Source organism: Anser cygnoides, chromosome 3 (assembly GCF_040182565.1).
Source record: "Anser cygnoides isolate HZ-2024a breed goose chromosome 3, Taihu_goose_T2T_genome, whole genome shotgun sequence".
Classification (NCBI taxonomy): domain Eukaryota; kingdom Metazoa; phylum Chordata; class Aves; order Anseriformes; family Anatidae; genus Anser; species Anser cygnoides.
In genome coordinates this window covers 51,903,385-51,918,815 of record NC_089875.1, presented here as the reverse complement: position 1 = coordinate 51,918,815, position 15,431 = coordinate 51,903,385, and the positions used below count along the sequence as shown (strand labels likewise).

The 15,431-nt window shown below is 35.5% G+C and overlaps 1 protein-coding gene across 3 annotated transcripts in view; it reads right to left on the bottom strand.

Moving 5' to 3' along the window:
* Positions 1-808: 808 nt before the first annotated feature.
* Positions 809-15,431, bottom strand: part of ADGB (androglobin) — a 118,497-nt gene continuing 103,874 nt past the window's right edge. For all 3 annotated transcript variants that reach the window (XM_066994174.1, XM_066994175.1, XM_048067872.2), the window contains 6 exons: positions 11,208-11,395; positions 9,360-9,515; positions 7,049-7,157; positions 4,704-4,812; positions 3,125-3,308; positions 809-1,387 (listed from right to left, as the gene is read on the bottom strand). In XM_066994174.1, the coding sequence (XP_066850275.1) occupies positions 1,196-1,387; positions 3,125-3,308; positions 4,704-4,812; positions 7,049-7,157; positions 9,360-9,515; positions 11,208-11,395 (938 nt within the window). In that variant the 3' untranslated portion in view covers positions 809-1,195. The remainder of the gene's footprint in view (positions 1,388-3,124; positions 3,309-4,703; positions 4,813-7,048; positions 7,158-9,359; positions 9,516-11,207; positions 11,396-15,431) is intronic.

Below are 15,431 nucleotides of genomic sequence, written 5' to 3'. Positions count from 1 at the left end.
AGAAAGGCTAGTTTAAAATGCAATGGATATCCAGTATCAATGGATGGGACACAAAGGATAACATTTCTTGTGATTTGCATTAAATAGGTGATTCTCAGTTTCCCATGTACCTAGATAATGAAATGGACATATTGTATATATACAACATGTAGGCAGTCAAACTTCCTAGACTTCGGTGTGTGACTACATACAGAAAGTTCTTTAAGCCATTTATAACAGCTCCATCTGGTCTAGACGGAGTTTTTTCCATTGTAAAAGTTTTGACCATTCTCTCTTATTACAGAGTGCTAGCTAGTGAGTATGAAAATATGTATTTTTTTGTATTTGATAACAGTATTAAAAAAATTAGGAATTCTACACCAATCAAAGCAAGAGCTGAAGGGAAATATTTTGCACTTTATGCAGAAAGCCTGTGAATGTCATTTCACACACACACAGTTTCTACCCTTAAGAAACATTTTTAAGTTCCAGCTGATGGTTTATTGTAATGACTTTGTCCAAAGCCACCATGCGAAAAATATAGTTAAGGAAAGATAAAGAGAGTAATAAGATTTAAGGGAGCATTCAACAGGCCTTGTCTGTGCCATGAGCTACTACAGAGAGCTACTGTGAGATTCAAAACCACTTCTGAGAATGATGCCAGATGTGAAAGGGAAAAAATACTACAGTACACAGATAGCTTGTGAGTGTCTACTAAACCAGGCTTTGGGAAGCCTTCCAATGCCTGCATAAGAGATATGTGGTATGCCACTACTTAATTATTATAAACTCACAAGTTGTCATCGACTTAAGGAGCTCATGTTTCTGCAAAGTTAAATGACTTCAAGACTGATAGGTTACATTCACTGTTCCAACTCTGGCTCATTCTTGACTAGCTCCATTTTGATTGTTTGAAAAAACAAGATGAAAGCATGATTTGGGGAGAAAACTCTGAATGCAGTATGATTTTTTATTGCAAAATGTATTTCCAGTAAAAAGTATAAAATTTAATAGTTCTGAGTACCATTTGTGACAAGCAAAATACCAAACACTTTAATAAAAAGAAGAATACTAAATCAATTTTTTGATAGCAGCAGTCAGAGAGATAAAATATGACATACTTGACACATACACTGGAAAATAGCAACTAGTCTTTCATCTTTGCGTATAGATTTTATTTCCCAAAGAGTTAAGTACAATTCAGTAGTACTATCAACTACTTTCTTTTTCCTAATCCTTTTCCTTGCTTTTTTTTGCGTGCATCTGGGCTTTTCTTCTCTTGCTCTGTTTGCAGGATTGCTTCTTGAGCTGCCAGCTCATCACGTTTTCTGCGTTCAGCCTCTAGCAGCTTGCTTCTGTATGCTTCCCGAATGCTGTGAACTTGGCCTCGTGTTTCATCTAAGGATGCCTAGCCAAAACCAGACAGCAACACATGAATCTGCATTTCATCACAAGCAACTGCATCCTTTTAGTTATATTTCACTTTCTGACTATATTAGTACAGGTAGGGCCTCTCTCCTTTTCTTGTTGCCCAGACTTGTATTGCTATTGATTTGTCACAGGGACACAGCTATATATCAACCTTTTCACCATGAAGAAAAAAAGAGAAAATTCATGATTTTTTTTTTAACTGCTTGTTTAATAAGCTAATTGCGTGGGAAGAAGATAGGGCAAAAAACTTGTTACACAGCTGGGTCTAGTCCTGCTTCTGTTACTTACTGGCTTTGTTGCATTAAATAAGTCAAAAACAAAACAAATAAAAACAAACAAACCACACCTATTTTTCGTACTCCACTTAACAAAAAAACTTAAAACCTTGTTTTCAGAAGTACTGAAATGGTTTAGGAGCTCATGTGTCATTTTCAGAAGAAACTCAAGGAGCCTAAATCACATTGGCCTTCAATGAGATTTAGACCAAGTGGGACTTGGACACTTCTAAAAACTTTTTCCCGTTATGTTTCCATCCTGGAAAATGGGGATACATGGAGACCTTTATATAGTTCTCTGTGGTCTACAGATGAAAAAACTGTAAAATTACTAATCAGCACAATATGCATATTTGCAAGTAACTCAGATTACTACTGTGGAACATCTTAAATGTACATGCCTCCTTGAAAGAGCAGACGAACTACTCTAGAAAAGTTTTCCTTAATAATGTATGTTAGGCATCCAAAATCATAGCAACATCTGAAAATGTGGACACATTGTTATTAGGGATTAGGGATCAATCAGTCACTGGTAGAGGACTATGGCTCCTTGCAGGCTTATGGTTAAGTAATATAAACAAAGCTGGCTGGGTACTTGGTTAAGAAGGTGTTTTCAAGTTATTTCTATTAAACAGTTGGTTTAATCTAAAATTAATTTTACTGTCTCTTAGCTACTTTTAAGAACTCTGAGCAGTCACCAGCTGATTGTTAATGGTTACTGTATCACCACTGTGTGACAACACATTTTGTTTCTGTAGACAACCAAAGGTACATTTTGTTCCTGTTGACAATCAAAAGTTAAGCCAATTATGTTAGGATATTTGTACCAATTTCACGTGTGATGTATCAGTTGAGTTAATCCTAGCACTGGAACCTTCACTAGTGATACCAGATTTATTATTTGTAGCTATGTTTCTTTAAGGATTAACAATTCCAGTTATTTTTTGACATCATGTATATTCCAGGAAGTCTGTGTTCTCTATCTTTGCTGTAGGACATATTAGGAGCAACTCACTCCTACATGAATTATCTTTTTCTTTATTACTTTGCAAAACCTCCAAATACAACCGCAAAACATTAAAAAATAAACAAACAGAGATGCTTTATGTAATGTACATCTGGTCATATATATCAAATGTTCAATTTCTTCTCACTTTAAACTATACTGTTATGGTGATAGTCCTAAAATTGTTTTTGCAAAGAACTATAACAAGAATATATTAAGAATATTCATGATGTTGTGTAGTACTGTTTGTTTTGTTTGTTTGTTTTCCTATGGACTTTAGTTTTGATCTTTGCCCAAGTGAAATTTCAAACTTGTACACTAATTCTAATTACTGATATGGAATACAAAAGTTTTGAGAATTGTTGATCAGGATATTCATGCTAATGGTGGATATCAGAGTAACAGTTACAGAAACGTAAACTTGAAAACCTACCTGTAGCTTCTCATACATTTCAAGTATATTTTGCTTCAATAAAGCTCTAGCGTTTTGCTCTTTTTCTCTTTGCTCCAAAACCAGCTCTCGAAGTTCTCTAAAATGGTTGATTTTTTCCAGTTTATGTATCTCTCGCTGTTGAATGATAGACTCGTTTCTTAGCATAGATTCAGACATTGTTTTTCTGAAGGAAAAACAAATATATTTATCTCATTTCAAATACAGTTTGGGGTGCTGTATATTTTTCATAATACCTATATGTATATCTTTGGCTTACATAATGTAAAGTAACCATTGTACAGTTAGATATGGTTAAGGAGTCACCTTTCCCCTTCTTATACTTAACACCAGTAAGGAAGTGCATTGGTGAGGCAAGGTCTTATACTTGAGTGGCTATTTTAAAATATTGGTAAAATCATGCTCATCTTCGAGCATATGAAAAATTTCTACATGTTACACATTTTTAATTTGCAAGAAATATCTTAGTTTTTTTAGAAGTTTTTGGTATTATAATTCAGCGCTGAAACATTTTTTTGTTTGTTTGTGTTGTTCCTGTCCCCCTCCCCCCCATTGGCATAATGGCAGCTAAGTGGATAATATATTTTTCTTACTTGACTTAAATGATGAGTGTAAAAGTCAAGGAACTAAAGAAAAATGAAATCGTTCCATAACTCAAGCCTATGGAAGATATTTTCCCATACTTTCTATTGTTTTAATATTGTTCATTTCAATATAATACCAGTTTCCCTTTCAATTTAAAATTGAATTTGGGCAATAAGCATGTGGTCTAAGATCTTTTGCAAATCAACCAGTTGCATAAATGCCACAATGAACACTGGTGGACTTGTGTTTGAACTTGATTCTGGCTGCAGCATAGCCAACATGCAAGTGCATGCATATTAGACAGACAGGTTCATATTGACACATGCAATAATGAAAATAATTATTTTGAATAAAGCATATAATTATTTCAGTTATTAACTATTATCATTAACTACACCACATTTGTTAAACATACTGAGCCTAGCACCATATCATGACAAACTTCATATGCATTTCTTTCAAGATGATCACTGAAATAAACATATTTGGATGCATATGAATTTCCTTCAGATTTTTATGTCACATTTTCATTACACGCAATGCAGTAATTCTACTCCTTTGACATGCAACACATTAAAAAAAAAAAAAAGACAAAAATTATATTAGGATGTAGGAAAGCACTGATTTTCTGATTTTAAAAAACATCCATGCCAGGAAAATCAAAGTGGAAAACCATCAAGATACCATTTACACTCTACATTTACTACTACATGATTCTGCGCATGCGACGTGAAGGACAGATTAAACATGATCCAGGATTGTCACAACAACTTTAACAAGTATGTGACAGAATTGTAGCTTACATCAGTGATATGAAGGACTAAGTCTAAATTCACATCTATTATATGGCATAAAAATATGGATGAGATATAAGTGCTTAAACAATGTTATTGCATTTACTAATTCCTATATATACAAAACCCCTTAGTCTTTCATTTTTGTGTTTCACTGGCAAATTTTTCTTGCTGTAGTTTACCTCATGTAAGGACTAAGGTCTGGAGGCTTCCATTTTTTCTGCTGCATTGGTAAACTTGGGTCAATAGCTGCTTGTGATTTTCTCTTTTCTGAGGTAAGAGAAAAAGAACCTACAGCAAAACAGATTAAAACAGTTGTTCAGTTATGGTAGGCAGGTCCATCTAAATTGTAATATCGCTTTTTTTCCCTCCCCTCTCTTGGCTCAGCAAAATGAATTATTAATAGAGAATACGGGTTGGAGATGATACAATATTTCTGCATTTTTACTTCTGATACTTATGTAGAATCAAAGATGCTAAAAAAATACTAGAGTGAAATTTGTACATGTATTTTAGCTAAATCAAAATGATTCATGAAGGAGTGTAAATATAAACAAGAATAACCAATTTAAAATGCCTAGAGAATAAATTTTAATAAGCAAGGAATCACTTTCTTTCATAAACAAACAAAAAATCTATAAAAATCTGATTGCTCAGTCTTGGCTATAATTTAAAAAAATATATTCACTTTTGGGCATATGTTTTGCTTAGAAAATAACAATCTCAAGAAAAAAGGTCGCATGACAATTTAAAATAGTAAGAATGCAGTCTTAGAATGTTTTTAACCACATGGATAGTATATGTGTTATGCTTTAATGTAGCATTTTCACAAGACAGGGATACATATGATATTAATAATGTCACTGTGCTGAGCTGTTTTGTGATTATTTCAGCACTTACTTCTTTCAGTTCATCTGGCTGTGGTGGAAAAGCCCATGAAGTTTGATGAGATTTAATGATGACTGTGGTAGTTTGTTTCCATAAAAGCTCTCTTATTAACCTATTTATTGCATTAATTAATTGAAACATTTAAAGATATTACTAAAATTTTCTCACCAACAATAGGAAAGAGGTTTCTGAGCATTAAAAAAAAATAAAGTAAACCTCTATATTTACATAGACAAATATACCAGCCTTCTCTGTTGGTGCAGGAAAGTGACACAAAATTTGGAAGTACTTCAGACACTGCCCATCAGAAAATTATTCTCTAGAGCCTAAAAATTCTAATTAATACACGGAATATTACAGAAATGTTCAAGAACATTATTGACTTTTCCCGCACGCTAGGGAACTGAACCATCACAACTTAAAGTCACTGGGTTATCACCTCTCTAATTCATGAGACATTACATTGCACTCCAAATGCTTAGTTTAGAACAAAGAACCTGGTAGACAGCTGTTAATTTTGAAGTTCTTACCCAATAAGTTAAAAAAATAATAATATTTTTTTCTAGTTCTTCTGGAATGCAAAAAGTAAATAATGATGTATTTGTCAATAGCATAAGGTGAAGACTACTTCTGCTGTAAGTTCTGAAACATTCCCGGGAGGATTAGTTACCTGACTGACTAAACACTAATCTTTACAGGTTACATACTAGTCACAAATTCTAGTTCCATGCAAATATCCATGGCCAGATATTGTCATAAGCAAACTGAGTATTATTATTCTTTATTATTCTGATGACCTGATCTCAGGTCTCATTATTCTCAGGAGAGAAAAAAAAAAACAAAAACAAAAACAACAAAAAAAAACCTTGCAGCCTTGCATCTAGCTCAGATTTTCATCAGCATCCAATAATTACTGGGGAATACAGAGGAAGACCCCATAGAAATTGTCACCACTAAGAAAAATTAGACATCTCTTGTGCAAGTCTCTGGGAAGCTGGTGCTGCTCTGTATGTGTTTTATGCACTTTTTGACACCTCACTTCCAGAGCATTGTCCATGAACATTAACACAGAGAAAATGCACGTTAGAAGTAGTAGTGTCTTAGTGATATGCAATTTCAGCTGCTAAACATTTAAAAAAATATATCTATACTTATGAGCTCTGGGACCAAACTTGGAATTGAGGGAGTAGGTATTTTCCACTGAACTTCCAAAAACGCCAGCTTTGTTTAGTGTTGGAATTCTAGCATGGTAGGACTAGTCTGCAGCTGGAGCAATACAACAATTAAAACAGAGGGGACAGAGAAGATAGAGACTAAGCATGCCACTGTGCATTTGGACTCCTTTAAAGGGGCTGTTCTCTCCATTTACTTACATTAAATATGTTTTAGGGAACTCAATAACCTATGCAGAATGCTTTAAATCCTACTATTTAATTTCACATTGTACATTAAAACACTGGTTGTGCTATGTACAGGCTACATTTGGAAACCCATAGCAGAAAAACCTGTATTGTGGTGTTTTACAACACATTAATTTTTAGACATTTTTTTCTTTCAAGTGATTAATATCCCTTTATATCTTAAAATTACAATGCTCAAAAATAAAGATGACATGCCTGACAGAAAGTTATACCCTTACCTCTTTCTTCTGATCTGGGTGTTAAACTGGCAACGTCAGCTTCAGCTACAGACTCCTCTGAATCTCTTGCAGCATGCTTATTAATAAACTTCATGCGTTCCTGAAAAGCCTAGAGAACAAAGTTTTAATCCAGATAAGACCTCTATTACATACTTTAAAACCCAAAGAATTTTCAAAGTAGGAATCTATAAGCAATCAATAGGACAGTAAATCTTTGAATCCAGCACATGGTGAGATATGATACCAATTTATTATTACTGGTGAGTATATTTCACTGGTTTGATCCATGAAAACATCTCCTCAGACAACACGAATAGCATAAGTGAGGCACTTGGTGGAAAAAAATATATAAATATGAGGACTATGCTTTATGTTAGAGTCATATTCAAACCATCATTGCAGAAGATTTTTTTTTCTGAAATAATAAACTGTCAACATTAAACATCCTTTTTTTTTTTTCTAGTAATGTTCTTGAACCTTTATTTGTTTAGTTTTAACGTGTTGCATAGAGGGGAAATAAATTGAAACTAGTATTTAAAGTTTATCTTAAATTTAAAGCAAGCGTGTCTTGAGTATATGAATAAGAACCTCTAAGTAAACCTTAGTGAGATGGTAGCTCAGCAAAATGGAAAGTAGGCAGCACACTTTGAAGGGTTTGACTCTTCTCAGTGCATACTGTTTACATTTAGTATATATCCCAAATAAGAAAATTATGCTGTCAGTAATGTAGTATACAACTCTGCCTGGGTCAGGAAACAGAAAAGATGCTAGGATTCCTATTAAATGAGTCCTGAGACATGGAGTATGTACACTAAAGATGCAGTGAACTACTGGAAAACCCCTGACCTCCAGGCAGCTTCAAATACTCTTTGGATTTAAAAAGAAAATCAGCCCCTGAAAACAGGGTCTGTTTCCTCATAGCTGAACTCATGGTCAGAACCCCTCTCACTGCATCTCTTTAGGGAGCTAGTACTTCATCCTAGGAGCTCCTGTAGCCTTGGTGATTTGAGCTTCATCCTGAGGAATGGGATCTATGAGGGCAAACCCTCTCAGGCTAAATTATCTTTGATGCTAAATACAGGCATCACCACTTCTGCTTGTCTTTTCAGAAGGTGACTTGGGCTCATTGGGCTTTCTCTTAAGAGCGCAGATTGCCAGAATGAACAGAGGAGCCAAATATCAGCCTGGAGTCAGGCGTCTAATTCCCTGGGTCAACAGGCATGTGACTCCTGAAATAAGAGATGCTGGGGACAGGTGATGAAGAAGAATGAAGAGAAGCTACTTAGAATAGCAGACACCCAAGTTAAACCTTTTTTCACTGTATTATGTACATTTACTACTGCATGTAATTTTCATAATCACAGCTGATTTAGAAAATTGCCATAGACCTAAGGAGCTTTTAAAATGGAAGCCTTTAGCTGTAATTCAGTTGATTTTCAGAGTAAAAAAAGGCAATGGTGATAGAACGGCATTCTGAAGAGTCTATCAAAGTGGGTACATCAAAGTGGCCACATCAAAGTGGAGTCATTTCCAGTTAATCTTTAGGATGCAGTGCTTACATTTTCAGTCCCAGCACAACCAATCAAAACCACAAAGAAATGCATCTCTCCTTAGATCAGAATTTAATAAAATGGTGTCAGAAAATTTTATGAGCTTTGCATACACGGAAAAGAAATGAGAAAATCTGCCAGCATAACTGGGAAGACCCATGAACGAGGTTTCGCTTCTGAGATGTACCTTTAACACTGTTGTGTTAAAAGAGCCCAGCTGCATTTGATACATCTGAATTAGTATTGCTTCTCCAAAATGGTGAATTAATACACAGTGGCATGTACAGGCTCATGGGTACCTGCAACCCAGAAGGAATTTGGGAATCCTGGCTGTAGGAGACAATTAGATTGATGATATGGCCAGGTGCCAGTTCTTCAACAGGAATCTTCCTGGCATGTTTATAGCAATGTATTTCTCACTAGAATCTGTTCATGCTAAACATTCAGCTTGCCGCAAGTGGCAGCTTTGCAGTTGTGTAGAGGTAGCAAGTGTTCTAAGGAAAATCTTTTCTCTGTTCAGTAAAATGGAAACTAAAGTCTCAGTGATCTCAAGCCTAAAGTAGATGATATAGATTCCTGCCCAGAAGTCATGCACACCAGCACTTTTGATACTTTAGGCTGTGAAAAAATTTCCCGTCTTCCACCAAGTGGTGAAGAGGAGAGTCAAGAACTTGTGTCTCAGTTTTGGTAACCGCTCAGCCGTCACAACAGCTTTTGCGAATTGTGAAGACACATTACCACAAGGATTGCTCTCTGATTACCTTGACAGCTCTTCCTGGCTCTGCAGACTCCCATGCTTGTTTCATGGCTTTGATCTCATCTGCTCGCTGAGTGTCTTTCTTCACCTCAAGAACTTCTGCCTCTCTCTGCTCACTAACTAGACGTAAAGTCCAGTACGGTTTGTTTAAAGCAGCTTGCTGAAAGTGAAGTACCGTAAACATAATATATTTATCAATATACATCTATTACCACTATTAGGATGAAGCTATATTTCTGTACCTTTGTAATTTTCACAGCTGGTATACATTACACATTGATAGACTTTGACTTGCAAACTAAACAAACTGCTGCCAAAGGAAAGAAAAATTGCTTTGCAACAAGCCCCTCTAAGGTAGTTTGTATGCCTTGCCCAACCCCTATCTAGCATGCTCTACATTCCCAGTTCTTCTCAACAGTCTGTCTGAACATTTTTTCATGTAATTATCTCCCTGTCAAGCTTTTTTCCTTCTTTCCTTCCCTACTTTCCTTTCCTTCTTTCCACATCCTTTTTTTTTTTTTTCCCAAGAAGTCTTATTAATTTTTAACCTGGATTTTTCTTTAGAAATATATCTTGCTCTATTTCCTTTGGCATCAGATTCTTTCTAATCACGTTCCAAATTCTCTAAACTACTTTAATGCAAGCTTCTCCATACCATACCATAGGATGCAAGTAGTGCTCAAAGGGCTATTCTGCTCAAAGTCTATTCTGCTGTCTGACTAATAAATAAAATACTGTGCTGCACATATTTCTCAAAAGTGTACCATCTCAAGAAGCTTGAAGCCCAAGATTCAGAAGTAGAGATAGGAGCTCAGCTTTTCTTCGAGACTAAAGGCAGACATCTTCTTAATCAGCAGGCAGTCTCCTCTTGAAACCTGCATCTATTTTTGTGACAGACTGAAGAGCTCCCAAAAGTTATCATCCCAGCACCTGTAGCATACCCCAACATTGGAGCTGAAGGCAGAAATCTGACACAACCTGAAGCTGCAATACATTTATGTGGCTAACTGTCTCAAATGCAGGCACTCTGACTGCTCTGGAAGAAGGGTTAAGGCACTGCTCCTAAACTCAGTATGATGAGGTGTGGATATGAGTTATAAGGAAGCTTGCTGTGCAATAACTTTAGTCAACAAAACAATCCAGTAGAAATTTCTTCACAAAAAAAATTTATGGAGATGGTCTCCCACAGAAATACCACCCATGAGGCAGCCAAAAACAAACAAATGAACAAAAAACAGCAAAGGCAATGCTATTAAAGGAAGACCTGCCAGTTTCTTCTTCACTTTATATTAATCTGTTTGTAATCAATAAAGTCAATTACTACTTTTAAAGCATGCATACAGGTTGGTCAACCACAACACATTCAAACTATCCTACCATAGATGAGAAGAATTTGCAAGCAGGTAAGTGATTTTTCTGCCACTGTATACCTATAAGCTAATAACAATTGTAACGTGTAAAAGAGGAACTAACCTAAGGGAAAGACCTATTTTATCTCCCTGAGGGCCCCATGAAAACCAGTACAAGTGATTCTAATTAGAAATCAAGATGACAAATTAATGGAATTTAATAAACCTTCAGTAGAGACAGAAACTAGATGTCCAAAAGAAACTGTCAGTGCTGGTGTTGCACATAAAGAAATGAGCACATCACATCTCTAAATGCAGGATACCTGCCATTTACACACGCAATTCAATCATTCTCAGGTGTAAAGTAAGAAGTTGGCAAAGCAGGGCACAGAGAAACACAAGGGATACCCTAAAAGTGCTAGTAATTCTGATCAACAGAGCTGAAAATACTTTGCATAAATATTACACTTTCAACAAATCCAAATTCTTAAATTTGTTCTCACCTGATATTCAGGTTGAAATACAAGAGACATAAGTGATCCCCTTTCTTTATTGGACTTGTCCTTTTCTGTCTTCTCAGTTGTTTTCTCTTTTGATTTTCTGGTTGATTTAGGAACACTTGCAGACCTTTGTCCTTCAAGATTATTGAGCGCTGGGAAAAAACTGCACTCCTCATGTTTTTCACCATATTCTGTTCACATGTAGTTACGATGCACAGTGAATTGAAGGATACCATTGTCATCCATAAATGTATTTTCCCCATATAACATACAAGATGGAATAACAGAACAGAACAGCAAGAGGAAAGACAAATAAAAGCCAAATAATTAGTTGACACTGTTAAGTACTATACTAACATTAATTATTGGAATAAGAACTGGGGACAAAACAACTTTTAAGAATAGACTTACAAGGTGGTAGTATTCTGACAGCCTTATTTGTTCTAAATGGCACTTAATGGTCATTTTAACAGAGTCCCTGCACTGCTGCCTTGTCAATGGGTCAGTCCAAAAAGGAGACTGCAGTCTACAGTATAACAATCTGATTCTTAGTTATTTTATATAGTCTCATACAAACTCTGTCAGTGCAATGCACCTGGTAGGTGAGAAGCTCAAAGTAGTCAAAGCCAACCTTCTCACTACCTCATATCCCTGTAAACCTGAAAGAGTGGAAGAGAAGAAGCACACATACAAACAAAACAGACAAATGAACAATCAAACCCCACCCCAAAACATAAGAAACTTGAAGCGAAGAAACATATTTGAGATGATGCATACTTGGGAAAATTAAAATGATAATTTTGAGAATAATCAGATAAATTTTGGGATTCATTATTTAATCTTCACAAGTATGTGCTCACTGTATGACCTGTGTTTGAAATGAAGATGCTGAGAAATGACATTTGTGACACTTTCATTCTGCACTGTCTTAGCTAGTGGGAGCTATTAACAAGACTTTTTGCATGCCACATTCTTGTTTAAAAATAAAAAAGGATAAATGAATTCTGCAACAGAATACAGATTTAATAGCATTGGAACAAGTCAACTGAAACAGCTGGACTGGATCCACAACACTATAAGATTAAAGATCAGTGTCTGAAATCTCTGTCTTACCCCACATTCATAGTGCTTGAAACATTAAAACAACGGCTGAAAACCTAGATTTGATCAGTTCAGTCAAACAGGCAATTTCTCTTCGAAAAAGAGGAAATGAGTAACTGTTTTAGAGTCTGAAAATAATAACAAGGCACCATTCACTTAATGCTGTGCTTTTCTAATCTCTTTCCATGGAGGGCAAATCAAAGTGCTGCTTGATTTGCTCCAAAGTCCACTAAGATATTCCACTGGCTTTAATGAGCATTGGATCAGATCTGCAATGCCGTGGCTGAGTTTATATGGAAATATAAAATGTAAATTTGAAATGTATACAAGCATATTTATAACATACATGTAGTAACTACAAATATATATATTATATATATGTATATTAAATCATGTATAATATTATATATATGTATATTACATCATATATTATACGTGTTTATGTATAAATCACATTCTGTTCTCCTCGTGCTACTGCAATAATGAACAATGGAACCAAAGCGCTAGGCATAAATTGATTCAATGCAAACAAAATATACATTAAAAAAGGAAAGCAAAAGTTAAAGCAATCTCTACAAATATTGAAGCTACTAAAACTCCAGATGAAATGCAAATATAAAATAGTGATGATGTTATTTGAAGTTATTTCATTACAGAAGCATCTTTCCACTTAATTTCACATTATCATAACATATTAGCACCATAAATCAGACTAGTGCACATGCATTATTCAGTGAATTATTAATTTTTAAAGATAAGTTATTTATTGTTTATGCAAACACCAAGAGACATTCAGTGTCATTAGCTAAATCATATCAGACAAAAACTATCTATGGCATTGGATAACACAAGCTTTGGCTTCCATAAAGATTTTACAACTCTGAAATTTAATATTTTGATGCTCTGGACTTAATTACTAACTTCTCAATGTATATCACATGTGAGCATATAAAAAACAAGGCTAAAATGAGCGATCCTGTTTTAATTCCTAGTGTGGGGTCTTAGGACAGGATTCAGCTGAGCTCTCACAGCTAGCTACCAGTAGACTGTGTTGTCCATGTTCCCTCAGCAGATTTTACTGATTTGGGGATCATCCTCCAGAAATTCCTGGAGTGGGCACTGACTGCAGTTGGGCAATACAGCTTGCAGTCCACTCAGGCTGTAAGGAAGAATGTGAGTGGCTCCTTGGGGCTTTCCCCAAGGTCAAAACTAGGCAAATGCTTTGCACTGGGACGCAACAAGTAGAAAGGCAGAGAGAGAATACAGAAAGCAAAAGGCCATGGCTGAATTTCATCTGACAACAGATGCACCAATCATCAAAAACTCTCAGTGGCAGTTATTGTATATGTATGGTGCACAGGAAAGTTTGGGCATCACACCAATTGACAGTGATGACGAACAGCTGGTAGTAACTTTTGAAATTAGCTTCTCTAGAACTTTACAATTATTTGTCAGAGATTCATTTAATCTAATGCCAGAAGAGACCATAGTGACCATCCAGTCTAAGTCCTGTCTATGACAAGCTAAATAATTACACCAAAGGATTCCTGTCTGAAACTCATAACTTCTGATTGAGATACAAATACTTTCTTTTTAGGAATGGTAAGCAGCTACTCTCGATTTGCAAAATTAAAATGACAGAGAACGTATCTTGTTCATAAGTAGAATAAAAAAGATTCTTCATAAGTTTTCCTTGAGAACATATCATGCTCACACATGCTGTAAGAATTTAGTGGGATCATATAGTAGTTAACAGAAAGGACTGTTACTTGTCCCATGAAAGACTTTTAGGTTTAGCTGGAGAACGATGGAGAATCTCAGCTGTTGCTTTTCCTTTCTCTGACTGGACCCCGAACAGGATTCTGGACAGATAGCAATGTCAAGGATCTTTTAAAGTTGGGCTCATCCAGACACTTAAGTTGCAGTAAAGCTGCACCAGAACAGAAGCAAACCAGCAATACAGTTGCAGTAGTATGGGGAGGTTAAAGCATGGCTTAGTTGACTACAGGTCTTAAAACTGTAGCACCATCATGTATTCTCAGTGGTCTATTTTTTTTCACCTGCTTCATCAAACACCAGGGAAGTGATCACTTACTATGGACAGGCAAGAAGGGAAAGAGATAAAGAAAGAAAGGAACATCCTGCTAAAATTCTCACAAAATTCTGCCCCAGAATGAGACAGCAAGTTCTCCTGCGGGAAGACAGAACAAGTGCAAGAAACTTTCGCTGCTCTGGAGGAAAAAAAAGGTAATATTCCAAAGGATATTGCCTTTCCTGCCTTTTCAAACCTACCTCTACTACCTGGTTTGGGCAATCAATCTTACCCTACTATGTTAGCTTGATAGACAGACTTCTCTAGTTGACAGCTGAAACTGATGAGTTAACTTGGGCAATATCTGAAATATGTGTAGCAGTCAGTATTCAGCCCACACTGATGATTCAACTTTGGGTTGCTACAGTTGCACAATAAAACATCTGCTCTTACTGCAACAAAAGTAAAATCTAACACCCCCCGGACCTTCCCCCTCCCCAGAAAAGTGGTTGAAAATCAAATATAAAAAACAAATCTTAAAACAATTTTGCTCACACAAACAACTTTAAATGGTATTGGCAGTTGCAAGATTCCCTTCTAGTTTTTCCCCTTTTGCATAAGAATCCAGACTTTTATGTTTTAGAATTTTTCCACAGAAGTCTTGCACCATTAACAGATCCCAGGGAGTAGGAAGAGATATAGATAAAAATCAATATATATTTTTGGCACTTTCTCATTTCTGTTTACTTGGGTTATCCTGGCTAATACTTTTTTATTGTTTCACTTGTCCAAAGCGTTATTTAATAAAACATTTTATAAGATGTTATATATAATAAATATGACTATATATTAGTCATGAAATAGCTTTTGCTAACAGTTCTACTTGCAAATATTGTCAAACTTCAGTATTAAGTATTATGAAGAAAGAAAAGGATAACAAACAACAAAGACAAAATAAAAAATCATCACAACACCTGTATGCTGGAAAACTTACTTTCTTCAAAAATGTTCCTAACAAACATTTAATACCAATGAGTAGTATGAGTCTTCTAAATGGAGACTAGTTTAAAAAACTGGTAAATGGTGATACAAAG